Raw genomic sequence first — 20241 nt, forward strand, 5'->3', positions numbered from 1 at the left:
AAAAATATTAAAATGAGGATTTAATTAACTATTTAGTGTTGATTTGCCTGACAGTGGAGTCCGGCGCCATCACGACCTTTATGGATTTTGGGTCGTGACATTATCAATTTGAAAGAGATGGAAGACCTAAACTACAAGGTAAAAGATTTCTTCACTTTTCAAGGTTGGGAAAATTTCTTTGCCCTAATCCCTTCAAAAGTCTATGAAGACTTAGTTCGCATGTTTTATGCAAATCTCCGCTCTCAAAAATCTGATAAAATTGAGTCTTTTGTGTTAGGTCAGCGCATTATTCTAGACTGCTCTACTTTTGATACCCTTTTTAAGTGTAAAGTTCTGGTTACTCTACTTTGTTTAAGAACTTTTGGCCTGATAATTTTGAAGGGTCTTTTGAACAAGCCAAGGAATGTCTTGCTGATTCCCTGTCTGATCCCCTGCCAAACCAATTAGGGCCCAGTGACATCAATTTTGAAATCCGTATTCTTGCCCACATGGTTGCCACCACTATTCTCCCCAGAACTAATTCCTACTCCATTCTGTCTCAAAGGGACACTTTTCTGGTCTACTGTCTTCTTACCAAGCACAAGGTGAAACTATCCTTCTGGATAATAAATTTCATGATTGAATGTGCTGAAGATCCCTCAAGCCTACCATACGGGATGGTCATTACTCACCTCCTCGAAGACTTCAATATCTCTCTTTCTAAACTATCCCTATGTATCTGTTTCTAAGTGCTATAACAACACGGCGTTTATTAGTATGGGATATGTCGCAATGGATGGTACTTGGGTAAAGAAGCAGGAAGTTGAAGCAAAAATGATCCTCTCCAGTTCCAAGGTAAAGGTTGATACTCCTCAGACTGCCATCAATATTCCAGAACTGCTTGAAAAGATAACAGCACTTGATGACAAGCTGACTTCGTCAAAGAACTATTGCTGGCCACTCAGACTTCAGTTGGAGATGTCTATGAAATTTCAAAGGAAACAAGTTCTGACGTGTCCAAGTTAAGAGTTATGGTACTGAAAACAACAGAAAAGGCAGTGAAAGCTTTCAAGGAAGTACATGATCGAGTGGATGGAGTCTCAGTCACTTTGAATGCTAGCTTTGATCACCTCAAAGAAGCTATCTGCAACACCCTTACATATTTTCTCCATTGTTAAATATGTGTTGGCTGCTTAGACAATTTCTTTTGGTCTCTTTGGATAATTTTTCTTTTGCATATTTTATTTTGGATACTCTGTGGATGACTGTAATAAAGTAGACTGTTTGATAATCTTATCTGCTGGTAGTTATTCCTGCTTGAGACCTCTTTTCGATTGATGCCAAAGGGGGAGAAGTAGAATATATTTTTACTAACTCTGCAGGATGTAGGATATATAGTCGACTGGTAGAATACATTTATACTAACTTGCAGGATACGGCTCAACCGACTAAGTAAAGACAACTACTGGCATCTGAATAAGGGGGAGTTATTCAAAGGAGCTCGTGTAGAGTCTCCTTGATTTGTGCTTCCAGATCTGGTTTGATTTGACAAGTGGATATTCGAATCAACCTGAATCAAGGCTATGATTCAGATGCCAAATCTCAGTTGGGATGCACAAACTGTGATTCCCAACTGAATCACAAATCATGGTTTGATTTGGCATCTGAATCACAGTTTGTGCATCCCAATTGTGATTTGCTGGGAAATCTGGAAACAAAGGAGCTCGTGTAGATATAGCAACCAGAAGAGATATCAACCCAATCATATGAAGAATCAAACTATATGGACTATTAAGGCTGACATTTCCAAGATGATTCCTGGAGTCGATTTACAACTTTAATGGCCAGTTTTATGCGGCAGAATGGAAAGACTCAGACCATTACAATCATGGAAGCAAGTGTTATGGCAACCTCCTACCAGGGGCACCCTCAAGGTCAATACTGATGGTAGCTACATTAAATAGAGTGGCAAAGCTGGCGTCGGAGGCATTGTTAGGGACAGCAATGGCGATTTAGTCATGGCCTTCTCAGTACCCATCACTTGTGATAGCAACAATATAGCAGAGGCGAAGGCTGCAGAGTTTGGAGGGAAATTGTGCAATTGACTAGGATACACTAATTTTACTCTCGAACTTGATTCAATGGTCATCGCTAACATGCTTTCAAATAGAGACGCTAACAACCTAAAGATCAAGATGGTGATCGACACGACCATTGACATCTTACAACTTGCCACTATGACTGTGCAACATTGCTTTCGAGAGGGAAACCAAGTAGCAGACTCGTTGGCTAAACTTGCTGCCAATACTCAACGGAGTATTATCTGACAAACTTACCAGGAATTGCCTATAAATGCTAAAGGTCTCTTCTTATTAGATAAGTGGCAAATGCCTAGTATAAGGACAAAGTACGAAAAGTCCAATTTTTTTGCTAGTTGAAGTTTGTACAAATAGTGATCAGTAGGAGGCAGTTCGAACTCCTTCTGATTTATAGGTGATGGATTCACCATTGTTGTATACTTAGGAGGTCAGGTTTTAGCCCCCCCCCCCCCCCCAAAGCTCTTTTTTGGTAATACAACACAACCCAGACTATTGTCTGGTTAAAAAAAAAGTAGGCAAGAGTTAAGTTGTAACCGCGCGTTCTATGGAAACTGGATATTCGAATCAACCATTTACGGAAGGCATATAAATCGATCAATATAGAAGAACAATCACGTGAATATTCAAATGGATCATTTATGGAAGGCATCAATCAATCAGTATAGAAAATTCTCTGAAAATATTCTCTCCAACGGCCCACAAGGAAAAAGGAAATCAAGGAAGCAACGAAAGGAAATGTCCATTCTATTTCTGGAATGAAATCATCTTGATTGATTCTGAAAATTAACTCCCTTGGGTTGCTGCTCAATCATTTCACTATCACGCCGTGAAGAATGGGAACCAACTCACCATATATATTCTACAGAAGACGCCAAGGACTGACATACTTTGATCGAACCAAAATTAATCTCTTTGTTCTATTTCAAACAAACAATGTAGTCTGTCATAGATTTCTTGTGCAACTAAGAAGAGAAGAGAGAGAGAGAAAAGAACACTGGTGATGCATTGTATCAACTATAAGAGAGAAGAACAAAGTGATCAAAAGTATGTTAGTGTATAACAGCATCAACATCAAACCAAAGCCATATAGTTTTATGTAGATAGTTGAACTAGCATCCTCCTAGTTCGAATAATTGGATAAACATAGACCTCGTTGATATAGTTATAACTTTAATTAAATTAATTAAGACAAAAAAAGGAATTTCCTTTTTATATTCTCATGGTATTTTGCCCTATCAAATAGAAAACATATCATATAGTATTAATTCCATATATATATATATATATATATATATATATATATATATATATATATATATATATATATATATATATGACCGCGTGCCAGTTGTAGAAAAAATTACAGAATCTGTACCAGCCTAGCTAATTAAGGGACCTTATAATATATGTTTCAAAAGTTCACATCTGCGGTTGACAACACTTGTTTGCACGTTAGACTATCCAAACCTCGCATGCACTACATATCACTAAAAGGTGTGGTTCTGATTAAATTTTATAAAGATTATAATATAAGGATTAATAATCACTAGTGTATTTAGTGCATACAGAAACTCACTTATGCTATAAAGAAAGGATTAGCTGGCACCCCAAAGTTCGACAAAAATTTCATGTATACATTTATATGTCTTTAGAAAATAGAAAAGATATTAATAAAGACACCATATATATATAAAGCAAATTTTTGATTGAATGCAACAGTTCATTCACAACATTCGAATTCTGGGTTCGATCTTAACTTATTTATGCTAATGCACTATCGAACTAGTGCTGGAATTGTTAGAATATTCTGCCAGTCTTTGTTTGCCTTTAGGAAAACGTTTCTGTTCGTATGAACTCTTGTATTAGTCCTTTCCAATTATTTCTCCATGATCATTTCATAATTGTATTGGAATTTGACATAAGAAAAAATAATGTGAATTAATGTATATTTATTTCTAAAGTGGGAAGAATATTAGCGAAGTCGACCGCGTAACAGCTGTACGGAATTGGTACCTAACTGCGCACTGCATCCTAACTAAAACCTAATCATATTTATAAGTTACCTCCATGACACACCAAATCATCAACATAGTTAAATGCAAAAAGCAGTGTGGCCAATTAATTGAATGAAGGTGTGGAGTGTGGTGTATATGTAGTCCTGGGTATGGACAGTTGGGATGTTGTAGAGGCATTTGTAGTAACTGGGTGGGTGGTAGTAGGCGGTTTAGCATGTGATAATTCACTAGGGAATTGTGGTTTTTGTACTAAGAGGGGATTTGGAGAACTGGGCGGTGGGTCTATTTGCGGGCTAAGAGATGTAGTAGAAGAAGTAGGAACATCATGATTATTATCGTTGGGAGATGGGTTGAAGGCAGTGCTTTGGAAATTTATATTTTCCTGCACAGTGGTAGTAGCGTGTGGGCTATCTGCCTTCTTGGGCTTTTGTGGCCCAGGTCCTAAAATATGGATGGTGTCTTGGGAGGAGAGAGCTTCTACTTGAGTATGAAGATGTTGGGCCTGCTTAAGAGTGGATGTGTGAGTTGAGAACACGTATATTTCCATGTTGGAAATAGAGGTGGTGTCATGGCACTCTTGCATAGAAACAAAGGTGGGTATTATTGGTTTGTTTTGGGCAGTGGGTGCATGAATTGTTTGTTGATTTTGTGTATTGGAAGGTAATTGGACTATAGATTTTAGGGGTCCCTTATGATTGATGAGTGAAGGGTTTACCTCCTCATTAATTAGTTCAAGAGACTCGAAATAATTCTGAGATTTTGAAGTGTGTTGATTATTAATAATAGAGCTAGTATTAGTGTTAGGCAAAGAAAGTGAAGAAAACGTACTTGGGGACCCATTTAGGGTTGTCGTCTTACCTCTTCTAAGTGACGTGGATTGCATTGGCTGCGATTTCGTGCCAGGTGTACCAGTTACATTGGGTGGCGTATCTGCATGGACATTCTGGGCCACCGGACGTAGGTTATGAGCCATTAGTTGACGGCGTCGTGGAAACGGGACTGTTTTCCAGTTGTCGATATCTGGAACAATATTTTGCACAGTAATAATTGGATTGGTATCAAACTTGGTGGGGTGATTTGCAAGCAGAATGGCAGTTGAGGAAGATGGTATTGATGATGTGATTGGTGAGGGAAGTGAGGAGCATTGAGTTTTTTGATGCCCTAGACATCTACATTTAGTACAAAGGAGATTGAGGCCTTCATACCAAATAGATTGCCGGTGTGATTTGATGTAAACATGTGTTTTTAGTGGTTTTTCAATGGGAACTTCAATGCAGATACGAGCGTAGAGGCCTCTTGTCGTTGATGACATTCATGTATCTACTTTGAGTAATTTCCCAATTTTCTGCCCGACTCTTTAGAGTATATCCATGTCGTAGAATTCAGTAGGGAGTTCCGGGAGACGTAACCAAATAGCTGAGTAGGTTAGCTGGGCTGAGGATGCTATAAATTTAGGTTTCCATCTTCTCACCGGTAGAAAGTGATTAAACACGAACCATGGCCCATCATGTAAAGCACGATTCAGGTTTTCTTCCTTAAGGAATTTTATTAAATAAAAATCTGAACCTAGATCAATGATTGGTAACTCCTCAGACGGCTTCCATATAGCTATTAATTTTTGTTTTAGGGCCTGGTGACCCACTTTTTTACCAAATACTTTAACAATAACGGCGAATTGCCAAGGAAGGTAGAGTCGAGATTTATCTGAGGAGGATAAAGGTATAAAATCCTCTGAATCCACCAATGTATTACTTTCATATGTGAGGTCTAGATTATGATGATTAGTGTGGCAGGTGGTGGGTAAGTATGTGAATTGAGTAGTTGAGAGTAGGGTCTGCATGTAAGAAGATTCATCGGAACTTGGATTAGGGACATCAATTTGCATGAACTAAGATCCGGTGGCTCCATGGTTACTCGTCTTTTAAATTAATAACAATAGATTAATTTTATAGTAATTTTCTTTTAAAAAAATATTGAACATTTATAGTAAAAAGGTATAAGAATTTTATTTTAATTTTTAAAGGAGAGAATTATTTAGCCATTGTAATTGATGGTGAGTGTGATGGTTAATTTACATTCTAATAATAATATTCTTCTATTGTTGTTTCTTTCTTATCATAAACTTGTACTTTATATTGTTTTTTCTCTTACTAAGTTGTCTATTTTCTAGAAGACAAGGAATGAAAGATATTGAATAAATTAAAATTATATTTTTCATTCTTTCGCAAATTCTCAAGAATTGCGGCAAACAAATTGAAATAATAATTTTTTTTTCCTAATATTAAGTTATCAACTTATAGAATCAAGTTATATTGTTCTAACTTTCTAAATCTTTCTCTTTAAATTTGAATTATTATTTTTGTTATATAATTACCTCACAGTAGTGTATTGATTTTTAACTTATTTAGTAAAATTCAAATATGTCAATTATAAGTATGAACCAACTTACTCAATATAAATATTTTATATAAAGTTTGAGGCCTCTTTAGAAAATTCTCCTTTAGGCCTCTTTATTATCTTTACATTAGCTCCCTAATTACAATCAATGTTGCCAAGATAAATAAGGTTATTCTATCACCGACAATTTTTGCTCAAGCTCATTCACCTTTTAAACATATAGATTAATGGCAACCACTGTTTGATTAGTGTGTTATTGCCACGGGGAAGGGATGGAGCATATTATGGTGATCTTTAAAAACAATTATACAGCTTTAGTGTCACGAGCCCAAATCCTTACATTGGGTAGCGGCACCTGCTCGCTCGTGCGGCGCCTGCAGTTCCCCTCGCTGCAGGCCAACCTGTTTCCTTTCCCAGGATTCCAAGCACGATCTTGTGCCTGTTGGTGGGACTCGCCCCAACTTGTGCCTCCCGTAAGATGTCTAAGCCATTGGCCCTAGACATGTTGTGGTGCTTCCTCTTAGGATCACTATCCATGCGCGCCCTGGGGGGATTGGACTAGGACATGCCTTGTCCTTAGCCCAAGACCGAGCATCGCTCCCGCGTGCACAGCCCAATCCTCAGGCTTGACACTCGCCTAGTGTATCCGCGACTAGCTCGTGCCTCGCCCGAGTAAGGCAACCTTTAGCCCTTGGCCAATGTCATGCGCGTCTTTCGTGCCATGCCCATACATAGCCCTCGCGACATGTTTCCATCCTGTAGTAGTGCAGTATCGCCCACAACTGCACCTTTAGGCCAACGGACCCTTGCTTACATGGTTGAACCCAAGCCATGCTCACAAGTCAACACATGATGCCTCTATGACAGGTGCGTCAAGTATCCAATCGGCACAGAGGGCTCCTTCCAACATTCGGCAGCCCACGGGGCTGGCCGTCCCATACATCGAGCCTCTAGCACCACTTTGATGCCCAACGCTAGCCCGAAGGCGTTGCGCCGCCCATAGAGTTTCCCTAACTCGTATGGGTATCTTTGACACTCATTTGAGTCATCTAGGCAGGCCCTTGAGGTTGCCTCCAAGGTAGCTCGTTCTATACGGCTCGGTGGCAACACGTATGGGGGAGGCAGGTTGGAGCTTTCATCACTATACCCCCCTAATATATGCTTAAAATTAAAAAGCCCAAGTTGCCCGAGTAGACAGTTCTACGTCAGACAATCAGAAGAGTCTTTTCTCACCAGTTCTTGACCGAAATCACAACTCCAAAATGCGAGTTGTGAAATTTAGTCTTCACCAACTATAATATACAAACTGATTAGAGATTGACTGTTGATATCATTACTTCATGAATTATTAACCTGATAACTCTTAATCTATTTGAATGAAGGTAAGTTTATATGATACTCATGCATGTACAATATTCTGATAGTCCTAATTTATTTAACTCTTGCTTATAGATAGTCAATTAACTTATAACATCTGGAGTTAAATTAGACTAAAATAATTCACCTTTCTATGATTGAAATTTAAATATTTGAAACTACAGTCACACATCTATATAACAACATCCATATATAACAATCATTCACTATAAAAGCCAATTGTTTTCCTCATAACTGATTTTTAAGGTTATATTTTTGTTTACCCGTAAAATGGTACAGTTGAATTTATACGTAGTTTATAGATAAGTAAATCGATTTGATCCTAAAATGATAAATAAATTAGACAGAAATGTAAGACTTAGTCTTGAAGTTGAGATAAAACAACTGAAATCTTGGTTCTGGGAGCAGAGCTTCCGGAGGCAGTAATAACAATATGAATAAGCAAAAAAGTAAAATATTATTAAGCTGTGGATATAATATAGTGTATGCTTGTTAGAAAATTTATCCCCCTTACAATGACTGTAGAGCTCACTATTTATAGTTGCACATAGGGAACGGGGTCATAGGATCAAGCCCCTCTTTAATGACAATTATGAGGGCCATTGAAGAGTGTATAACGGTAGGCAACGAATAGCATATTCTCTATAACAGACCATATACTTAATGTTGTAGAATAATCTTCATTAAATACTACCGAGTGACAAATATTTATTTCGCCTTTATGAATACCGTTCTCTCCGATAACAAACGAGATCGTTGCCTTCGGGCCCGATTGTCTTCTGTCTTCGGCTCCACATATCGTTTCTCGTGTGATAATTTAATATGAACATATTTTACCCTATACAGATAGTCCCTATACTTTTCAGTGGCATAACCTTGTGCCACCGGAAAGTTGGTAGAGATATATTTTTGGCAGAAAATTCTCTGACCCCCTCTGAAAAGTTTCTGGCAGTTTATTAGACACACGTCTCTCCGCATTTAATGCCCCAAACACGCGTCCTCCCACGGTTTAGCACCACTTTTGCCGGTTATCGAGATAATTATGGCCACAATTTTAGCCGCCTATTCCATTACTTATACGCTTCAAACTTCCCCATTTATACTTCATAACCTTCCAAACTTCCTCAAACTCTCTTTACTCACTCGTTTTTGTCTTCAACTTTCTCTAATCTTCTTCTTAAAAAACCATTTTCTCCCTTCTGATAACAATGCCCTCTTATTCTAGAAATACCAGTTCCTCAAAGAACAAAGGCAAAGCTGATGATGTTGTTCCTCCTACGGTGAGCACCATCATTCCAAGGAATCTTGTCACAGCTAAGGACTTCGAAGAGAAGTATCCTTCTGCTAACCCTCGTACGTGTGTTGTGGGTATGTATCCTTCTTCCATCTGTCTTTCAAGCATTCCTGTTGTGAAGGAAGACTGCCATTGCCATGATTTAAATATCATCGCTCCTGACCTGGCAGAGCGGATAACCTTACCCAAGAAGGGTTTCACATATTTTTATACGTATTCCTTCACTTTGGGACCGTTCTCTTTGAGCTGGGAGCTTGACTCCGTTGTCGTGAAATTTTGCATCCGTTACTAGGTATGCCTGGCACAAGTAAATCTTCTATATGGAGGACAATTGCTTGTCTTCGGTGTCTATTCCAGGAGATGTGAGAGGAACTAGCCCTAGCTCGATTAATGAACCTTTATTCCCCCAATATTTTCTGCGGGGGGAATGATAAATTTCAGGAAATGTGGCTACCATGCTTTGCTAATCAACATGGATGGTGATAACGACCGTGGGTAGATGGAACAGTTCGTTACAGTTGTCACCAGGGACATCATTCCGGTCACGACTCAATCCTTTCTGGACTTGTGGAACCATACTCGTAAGTTCACCGTTTGTCTTTTCTTCTAGTTAAAGATCACCCCATGTTGTTATTGATCCCTCTTTTTTACTTATTTTAGAAACTCGGCGGACACCACCGAGGGTTGAAGGCTTGGACCAGTGGGTCCAAAAGATGTTGGATATCACTACGCCCGAGACCCACACGTGGAAAGATTTGGCCCTTAAATATAGGTGGAAGGCCAAAAATCATAGTAGGTCGAACTCATATTGTCTTTACCTTTCGTATAGGAAGCTTGATTAGCCTCTCTCTCCTGTTAAATTAAGGTCTACCCCATGGCTCAGTTGTCGTCCCCGAGGAGGACGTTTTGTCTTTACCTTTCGTATAGGCTGCTAGAGGAGGCTTTCACCCAAACATGTGTATCCAAGCGTGCTTTCTGGTGCAAGTGCTTCTTCTCAGAGTCCCCGGCCGGAGAACAAGCAACAAAAAAGGAGACGTTCCTTCTCGGTCGGGGAAAATAAAAAGGCAAAGAGTGTCGTGCCCGAGTCATCTTCAGATGCTGTGGTGGTGAATGTTGTGCCCAAGCCGGCCATAGACACCGTGGTGATCAACGATGATGGGGAAACTAGTGATGATGGGGCTTCTCTACATATAAGATGACGATCTTCATCAGCTCAACATGTTGAGTTACTTACACCAACCGAGGACAATGCCTCGACACTCTTAGGGGAGTTCGATATGGTGGAAAATACTAACTCTCGCTTCCGAATCCCAATCGTTGTACCTGGTACCGTGAGGTTGAGTACCATGTCCCTTCCGTCTTCGATTGATGAGTAACCAATAACTAGCATTGTGTTTGCCGCAACTGCTTCTTAACCTACAAAGCCATCAGCTTCATCTCCTTCTTCACCAGCCGTGCCTTTGCCAACAGCTACTGCTACATCATCTTCACTGGCCGCAGTTTCCCGAAGGGAGGATCCCCAAAGGAGGAGGAGCGTCGCCCTATCGGTTTCTACCGGATGCCATCTGTTATCCCGGCCGGTGAAACTTACTAATTATCTGAAACCTTTGGCTTCAAAAAAAGATATGAATAAAATACAATCTCTCTCGGGAGAATATTTGTTGAATAATGCCATGCACAACGCAACGGCAGTAAAATATTTGTCTTCTTTGTTATTTCTTCTATTGTCGTTATGGTAGGGTTTTGAGTTTGCATTTCTATTTTGGCCAAGCAGGATCAGATTGATAAGGAGGAACTTAACTTCAAGCCGGATCAATTATTGGCCAAGCAGGATCAGATTGATGCCCGCCTTCTGGAATTGGAAACACGAGCTGTTGAGGCTGCTGAATTGAAGGCTCGGTTGTAGCAAAGCGAGTAAGAGGTAGTGACCCTTAGCCAAGAGATTCCCCCGTTAAAGGTACAATTTGAAGAAGCTAATTCCAGATGGGTTAAAGTCCATAATGTTGTTCTTGCGGCATCTGATCGTGAGGCTGCCTCTGCTGAAAGATTGAGTAATTTGGAGGCAGCCTTAAACTCTATAGTTGAAGAAGTTACTGCTGCCGGGGAGAAGTATGCCCGGTTGGAGTAGAGGCATAAGAGGGTTATAGAGCACAATAAGGTTTTCAGCTTCACTGTATGTGACATTGATGTCAGTCTCCGGGCCACTAGATCCGAGCGAGACAACCTTTCTGACGAGGAAGAAAAACTTTAGCGTCGAGAGTACCTTCGCGAACGCGAAAAAGGACATGCCAGAACACTAGAATCTGCAGAAAATCAGATTTTTCAAAGTTCAAACATCCAGTGGCCTATCTGGAACTCACCCGAGCCCTCGGGGCTCCAAACCAAACATGCACACAAGTCTGAAAATATCATACGAACTTACTCGCGCGATCAAATCGCCAAAATAACACCTAGAACTACGAATTTAGCACCAAATCAAATAAAATTCTCAAGAACACTTTAAAGTCCTATCTTCTCCACTGGACGTCCGAATCACGTCAAATCAACTCTGTTTCTCACCAAATTTTACAGACGAGTCTTAAATATTATAATAAACCTGTACCGGGCTTCAGAACCAAAATACTGACCCGGTACTAACAATGCCAAACATCAATCAATTCTTAAAAATAAATAATTTTTAGACTTTTAATTTTCATCAAAAATTCATAACTCGAGCTAGGAACTTCAGAATTCGATTCCGGGCATATGCCCAGGTCCCATAATTCGATACGGACCCACCGAGACTATCAAAATAGGGATCCAGGACCGTTTATCAAAAATATTGACCGAAGTCAACAAAAATTAACTTTTAATGCAAAAATTCTTATTTTCATCAATTTTCAACATAAAAGTTTTCCGAAAACACGCCCGGACTGTGCACGCAAATCGAGGAGGATAAAAATGAGATTTTTAAGGCTTAAGAGCACAGATTCGAGTTCTAAAACATAAGATAATATTTTGGGTCATCACAGTATAATATGATTTCTTCTGTATAATAAAAGAAATGTGTTTTCAATCTGTGGCTGAGAATTTAAAATTTTTAGACATAAAAATGTGTAATAATTGAAACAGAATAACGTCCAACAAAAAAAAAGTGCTATGAAAGACAGTGATAACTAAATGACTTTTAAGCTAGTTTTCTCCATGATCAATATATTTTTATCTTGAGATATATGTTAGACGTCATATACCTAAAGGCTTAACTAAAGTAAATCATAACTTCACATAAAATAGTAAATAATGGTGCATTTGTTAAGTTATATTACAACTTCAATCACATAACTTTGTGACTCCAGAATATTTAGTTTTAATTTGTTCTCTATATTATGTCAAAACACTATTTATGACTTGGTTTGTCTAATAAATTAATACTGTTCCATAGACCCAAAATAAATATGCTGGGGGATCTCTCAGAATACCGTTACGTAGTCCCAAAATAAATATGCTGAGCAGGGGGATCTCCCGAAATACAGTTCCTTAGTCCCAAAGTAAATATGCAGTACAGGGGGATCTCCCGGAATACAGTTCCGTAGTCCCAAAGTAAATATGCATCACAACCAACCGAGATAACAATTACAGCAAGAAATCCTATATTTTAGACTAAGTTCAAGTCAAGGAAAATAGGAGATTTCACTAAACATGCTGCACAAAGTTCAAATAGGCTGTTAAACAAGTAGGCATGTTGTTCTAGCCTAAACATGATAGTTACATATGTTAGTGAATTTCAAATGAGGAGAAACAAGTTATGACTTAGTGAAAAATGGAGTTTTACAACAAATAGCCCGTGTACGTACTCGTCACCTCACGTACACGGCGCTCACATATCAAACAGTACCAAATCCTAAGGGGAGTTCCCCCACACAAGGTTAGGCAAGCCACTTACCTCGAACCAAGCTCAATCAATCACTCACAATGCCTTTATGACTAATATCCGGCTCTGAGTGGCCCAAATCTAGCAAAAATCAATTACATAACATAAATATAACTACAAGAAACTAATCTAGCTAATGAAATCAAAGCTAACACATGAAATTGAAAAATCGCTCAAAAAGCCTCCCCGGACCCACGTCTCAGAATCGGATAAAAGTTACAAATTAAGAACACACATTCTCTAACGAGATCACTCGTACCATTTTAATTATCCAAATACGATGTCTAAATCCCACTAAACACTTAGAAATTTGGTTGGGGAACTTTTCCCCCATTCTCCCAACTTTCTCACTCAAATTCCTTAATTAAATGGAGAAAACGACCATAGATTAATGAAATACAACCAAAAATAACTTAGGAATTGTTACCCCAAAGCTTTCTCTGAAAATCCCTCAAGAAATCGCCCTCTCTTGAGCTCAAAAATCAAATTTGTGAATATGAACATCAACCCTCGATTCTGCCTCTTTTCTGCCCAGCGATCTTCGCACTTGCGGGCCATGGGTCGCACCTGCGACGCCGCATCTGCGGAAAATCCCTCATAGGTGCAGAAATCACTTAAGATGGCGGGGTCCGCATCAACGACAGTGGGGGCCGCACCTGCGCGTGTGCCTGCGAAACACTGTCTGCTTCTGCGTTCTTCCTCCGTGCCTGCAAATCCTTGGGCACATCCACAGGCATCGCAGATGCAGAAATTCCTCGCACCTGCGACCCCTGGTCAAGTCTCCGAATTCTGCATCTGCGCCTATTCCTCCGCACGTGCGAGCCCGCACCTGCGGTCTCCCCCCGCAGGTGTGAAACACTAGAACCAGCAAAAACTCAGCAATTTTCCTAAGTCTAAAATTCATCCTTTAAGCATCCGAAACACACCCGAGACTCCCTGGACCTTAACCAAACATACCAATAATTCCTAAAACACCATACGAACTTAATCGAGCCCTCAAATCACATCAAACTACGCTAAAATCATGAATCACCCTCCAATTCAAATTTAAAGGACTTGAAACTGACAAATTCGACAACCGATGCCAAAACCAACCAAACCACGTCTGATTGACCTCATATTTTGTACAGAAGTCATATTCAACACTATGGACCTACTCCAACTTCCAGAATCGGAATCCGACCCTGATTTCAAAAATTCAACTAACGGCCCAAAACTCCAAAAATTCGACTTTCGCCATTTCAAACCTAAATGAGCTACGGACCTCCAAAACACAATCCGGACACGCCCCTAAGCCCAAAATCACACAACAAAGCTAACAGAATTGATAGAATCCCATTTCGGAGTTGTCATCACATAGTTCCGACTACTGTACCAATCCTAAGGCTTAAACCTCCATTTAGAGACTAAGTGTCTCAAAACACTCTAAAAACCCAAAACAAAACCTCCCGGAAAGTCACAATAGCAGAAAAAGATATGGGAGAAGCAGTTAATAGGGGATCGGGGCTATAACTCTCAAGATGACCGGTCGGGTCGTCACAGTCACCAAGCAGAAGATCGTCATTTGTGAACGTGACTTTTTTCTCACAAGCATTAACTTATTGAGGAGTGGACTCGATGAGCTTTTCCAAAGATGGTGCCAACGGTAGGTCATCACTCTTTTCTTTCCCTTCGTCAGTGTGGAAACGTGAGGCTTCAATACCCCCACGGGAAATCTTCGTGCGGAACCAACTTGGTAAAAACTCCTCCGAGGTCACTGGATGTCGTGGCTTTTGAGGGTGGTGCACCTCCACTTTTGCTTTCTTTAAGTGCTTAACTGGATTCCATCTCTTTGGTCTTTTTACCATCATTTTCCTTGTTGGTTGTTCTACTGATTCTTTTCGTGGACTTTTTCTGTGGTACCTACGACAAGTCACCAACGTCTAACCTTCATCATCCTCAGATTGATCGTCTTCAACTTTGTTGTTCTCCAGTAATTCTTCATCTTTACTTTCTTTAAAACTATATAATTCTTATGGACTGAATGAGCCAAATGTGATAGAGACTTGGTTTGCGCTTGCTTTCTCATCTTCAAGCACGATCTTCTTTTCACGAGCGAAGTCCATAACTTTGTCCTTGAAGACAAAGAACTTCTCAAGAGGGTGGCTCACAAGTCGATGATAGCCACTTACGGAGTTTGCTTATAATAATAGCTACCAATTGAGCATTCAGATGGCTCCATATGAGGCATTATACAGAAGGCGATGCCGATCGCCAGTTGGTTGGTTTGAACCGTGAGAGGCTCGGTTGTTGGGTACCGATTTGGTACAAGATGCCTTTGATAAGGTTAAGATTATTCAGGGTCGACTTTGCACAGCTCAGTCTAGGCAAAAGAGTTATGCCGACCGTAAAGTTCGTGATATTGCATTCATGGTTGGAGAAAGAATATTGCTCCGAGTTTCACCTATGAAAGGTGTAATGAGGTTCGGAAAGAAAGGCAAGTTGAGCCCTAGGTATATCGGACCCTTTGAAATTCTTGAAAGGGTGGGTGAAGTAGCCTACATGCTTGCATTACCACCTAGTTTATCAATGGTTCATCCGGTGTTCCATGTGTCTATGCACCGGAAATATCATGGTGATCCATCCCATGTGTTAGATTTCAGCTCAATTCAATTGGACATAGATTTGACTTACGAGGAGGAGACGGTGGCTATTCTAGCCCGGCAGGTACGACAGTTGAGGTCTAAGAGTTATCCTTCAGTTCGGGTGCAATGGAGAGGTCACCCGGTAGAGGCATCTACCTGGGAGTCCGAGTCGGACATGCAGAGTAAATATCCACACTTTTTCTCCAGCTCAGGTGCTTTTTCTAACTCCGTTTAAGGACGAACGTTTGTTTTAGACGTGGAAAATGTGATGACCCAAAATGTCATCTTTAAATTTAATAAGTAATTCTGTATTCTAAGACCTCGAAAAGAACCATTTATCATTCCTCGACTTACGTGCGCAGTCCGAAAAATTTTTCGGAAAGTTCTCATGTGAAAAATAAATTAAAATGTGAAATAGAGCTTTACAAACTCAACTGAGTTGACTTTAGTCAACATTTTGAGCCAACAGGCCCGGATCAGTATTTTGATAATTCCGGTAGGTCCGTATCGTGATTTGGGACTTGGGCGTATGCCCGGAATCGAATTCCGAGGTCCCTAGCTCGAGATATGGAATTTTGATGAAAAATTAAAAGCTTGAAAGCTTAATGATTTTTAAGAAATTATTGATATTGGATTTACTGACCTCGAGTCCGTATTTTGGTTTCGGGTGGTTAACGGATCATTTTTGGACTTGAGGAAACTGCAGAAACCTGCTTCTAGTTTCCTTCATCGCGTTTGCGAGGGGAGTCTCGCGTTCGCGAAGAGCAAATTGGGGCTGGAACATTTTGTGCTTCGCGTTCACGACAGAGAGAACGCGTTCGCGAAGGCTTGAGGTGCGAAGCTTCGCGTTCGCGAAGGGAAAGGGGCTGGCCAGTACATTTGCCTTCGCGTTCGCGAAGGCCAAGCCAGGCAAGCTTTGCGTTCGCGAAGTAGCCCTCGCGTTCGCGAAGAGTAAAATTGGGCAGTAGGAATTTGTGCTTCGCGAACGCAAGGCACTAACCGCGTTCGCGAAGTGTAAAAGCCCTAGAAACAGAACTTAAGTTCTGGAAAATGGGATTCGTCCCATGTTCAACCCTTTTCCATTTTTAAGCTCTGGTAAGGCAAATTTTGGGGGATTTTCACGGGAAAACATTGGAGTAAGTGTTCCTTATCCTATATTGATTATATTTCATGATTTCATACTCATTTATATCATGAATCCGTGAATTTATGGAAGAAAAATCAGATTTTTATAAAATCTTCCAAAAACAAAAATTTAAGATTTGAAGGTCCATTTGACATCGGAATTGGATAATTTTTGTATGGTTGGACTCGTCTCGGAATGGGTGTTCGGATTTCAAAAGTTTTTCTGAGATTTGAGACGTGGGTCCTACTGTCGAATATTTTAATAAATTTTGAATTTTTATCCGAAAAATTTATAAATTCATATGAAATTAATTTCTATGATTAGTATTGAATATATCGAATTGTTTGAGAATAGATTTGAAGCTTTCAAAGTCAAATTTAAAAGAAAAAGTTGTGGTTGAGTAATTGGTTGAAAATTTACAAAGCGAGGTAAGTGTCGTGGTTAACCTTGACTTGAGGGAATAGAACCCTTAATTTAATTGTTATGTGAATTGCATGTGAACGACGTATAGGCGAGGTGACGAGTGTCTATACGTCGTCAAATTAATTGTTTGCCTGCTTACTTGAAAAATCATAAATTATTTTAGATCATAAATTAATTATTATAATAATTATTTCTCTCTTATTCTTTGTCAAATATTAATTCTTGAATTCCTTCATTAATTATTACATGCTACTTGAATTATGTGTCTTAATTGTTATTTGACATTTAGCATATTAAATATTAAACTGCCTATTTTCTCCCTAATTTCTATAATGATTTGTTATTTGACATTGTTTGTTTCATAGTTAAATCATAATTATTGTATGCTTGCTGTCTTATAATTTCATACTAATTGCTGCATTTATTGGGAAAATTCCTTCTATAAGAATTGGTAAATGAAAATATAGGAGGAGCGGGTTGCACGCCGCAACAGAATTGATTAAAATGAATATATTGGAGGATCGGGTTGCACGCCGCAATAAATTTATTAAAAAGTCAATATTGGGGGATCGGATTGCACGCCGCAACAGACTTATTTAAAAGTCTATATATATACTTGATTGAAATAAATATATGGCAGACTTGATTAAAAGGAAAATATTGGGAGAGCGGGTTGCGCGCTGCAACAGAATTGAATGTGAATATATTGTGAGAGCGGGTTGCACGCTGCAACAGAATTGGGTGAAATGATAATTGGTTATGACTGCTGAGTTGGCTTCAATTATTATAAATGAGTTACCTGGAAAAAAAAAATATTCGCTTATAATTAATAATTTCCCTTAAAAATTTAATATTTGATTTATATAGAACCTAATATAAAAAACAAGTTTAGATGAAGTAGTCAACTGGTTGACTTATATGAGCTGAAGCAGTTTTAGTTTTGTTATTGATCTAAAATATACTTACACTGTAATTCTATCAATGCAGGATTAGCAACGGAGCATATTTTTAACTGTCTTGCACAAGTTTCACGATATGATTAGGACTAAAATTAATTTTTAGTGCTTATAACTTGCAAAGGAACCTTAACTTCGATTAACATACAAAACATATATCATATATGCATGCCCCATTTCAAATCGAGACTTCATCTTTAATATTCATTAATCTTTCTATTTATATAATTCAATAATCATCCTTTTCAACTTCTTTTTCCATCTGGCCCACGGCTTAGCAAGTGGCAAACATAAACGTATATATACTTATCGCTTTAAAGATTTCATGATGATAAGAATTGCTTATCATATACGAAAGTTTAAGTTCACTTATTTTAAAAAATCACTATTCAACATTGTATATTCACTTCAACCATGACTTTGAAGCGGATCCCGAATTTAAATTAAAATTTCAGAGATAATCAAACTTGTAATGTTTGAATTTAAATCAAAATTGTTCTTAAAACATGTTCAAACAATCAAACCTGTTTTGAAAATATTTTTCTTGAGCGGAGGTTCTATCGGAAGTAGCTTCTCTGCCTTACACAAGGCAGGGGTAAGGTCTGTGTTCTCCTCGCCCTCCTCAAACTCCACTGTGAGATCACACCGGGTATGTGTTTTATTGTTGTTAAAACATGTTCAAACATTATACTTAAATTGCATTGATCTTGATGTTGACACTACATAACCAGAAGATATTCAACAAATTAAGTACATGCACCTTTTTTCCCACTAGTATAGACATTGCCATAACATATATTAATAATTGACAAAAGCAGGAAAAAGACCCATCAAAATGTTTCAAATACATAAGCATATGGCAACTATATGTAAATGGACCCATATTGAAACAGTCTTAGAAACTTCATTTGCTCCTTTCTTCTCCTACATTGACTGATTATAAAATCCCATCTTCCTCCAACTTAATTCTACCAAAGGCAAAAAATAATCCTATCTCCAAACCTTCTCTCACTTACTTAGTTATCAAAAGAATTTCCTGAGTTCATTTTGAAAAATGTTCAAGATAATTGGAGAAGAAATTAGAAGCAAAGGCTTGATAACACTTAAGCTTTTAATCAAGAAGCTGATCAAGAATATCATCAAGAGTCATCTTCAATTTTCACCCCGTCGCGAAAATGGAGTTGAATTTGTAAAATTTCCAAGAGTAAACAATGAAGAAGTAGTACCAGATGATGTAAAGGAAGGACACTTTGCTGTTTTTGCAGTAAACACAGGTAGTGAGGAGACAAGAAAAAGGTTTATTTTAGAGTTGAATTGGCTAACAAATCCAGCATTCTTGAGATTATTAAAGCTGGCTGAAGAAGAATATGGATTCAGACAGAAGGGTGTTCTTGAAATCCCTTGTCCACCAGAGGAATTAGAGAAGATTATTCTGCAGCTGAAGATTGAAAGAAATTAATATCATGCTTATGTAATGTACACGATGAATTGATGACAGTGTCAGTGTAGTTTAACTTGTAATAGCTAGTATGACTAGTTACAAGCAATGACTATATATTATAGAGATTTATCTGTAATTACCTTATAAGTTATCTAATTGTGTAAATTTTACACTGTCAGTAACTTAAATTCTGTTGAGAATATTATCTAGTTACTCACCTTATAAGTTATCTAATTGTGTAAATTTTACACTGTCAGTAACTTAAATTCTGTTGAGAATATTATCTAGTTACTCACCTTATAAGTTATCTAATTGTGTAAATTTTACACTGTCAATAACTTAAATTCTGTTGAGAATATTATCTAGTTACTCATTCTTTACAACCTAACCTTACGTATTATAAACTTGTTTAGGTCACATCATCACATATTTCCTAGAATAGGCATATTTGCTGAGAGCTCCAATTACTCCTCTTTTTCAATATAGTTTCTTAATTACCAACACTTTTTGTGCCACAGGTTAAACGTTCTAAGTTTTTATAATTAGTTCAATTCCATCATATAGTGTCAGTACTCATTTATAATACGGCATTATTCTATG

At 38.6% G+C, this 20241-nt stretch overlaps 1 protein-coding gene across 1 annotated transcript; it reads left to right on the plus strand.

Moving 5' to 3' along the window:
- The first annotated feature begins 19254 nt into the window (after positions 1–19254).
- LOC104106277 (auxin-responsive protein SAUR50-like) lies at positions 19255–19659 on the plus strand. Its single transcript, XM_009614781.4, has one exon. The coding sequence runs from the start codon at positions 19255–19257 to the stop codon at positions 19657–19659; it is 405 nt and encodes a 134-aa protein (XP_009613076.1).
- Positions 19660–20241: the final 582 nt, after the last annotated feature.

Source organism: Nicotiana tomentosiformis, chromosome 2 (assembly GCF_000390325.3).
Source record: "Nicotiana tomentosiformis chromosome 2, ASM39032v3, whole genome shotgun sequence".
In the NCBI taxonomy this organism is placed as follows: Eukaryota; Viridiplantae; Streptophyta; class Magnoliopsida; order Solanales; family Solanaceae; genus Nicotiana; species Nicotiana tomentosiformis.

Bases quoted from the DNA above. Each gene is read 5' to 3' on its own strand.
- LOC104106277 (XM_009614781.4), top strand. From the start codon at position 19,255: ATGTTCAAGATAATTGGAGAAGAAATTAGAAGCAAAGGCTTGATAACA.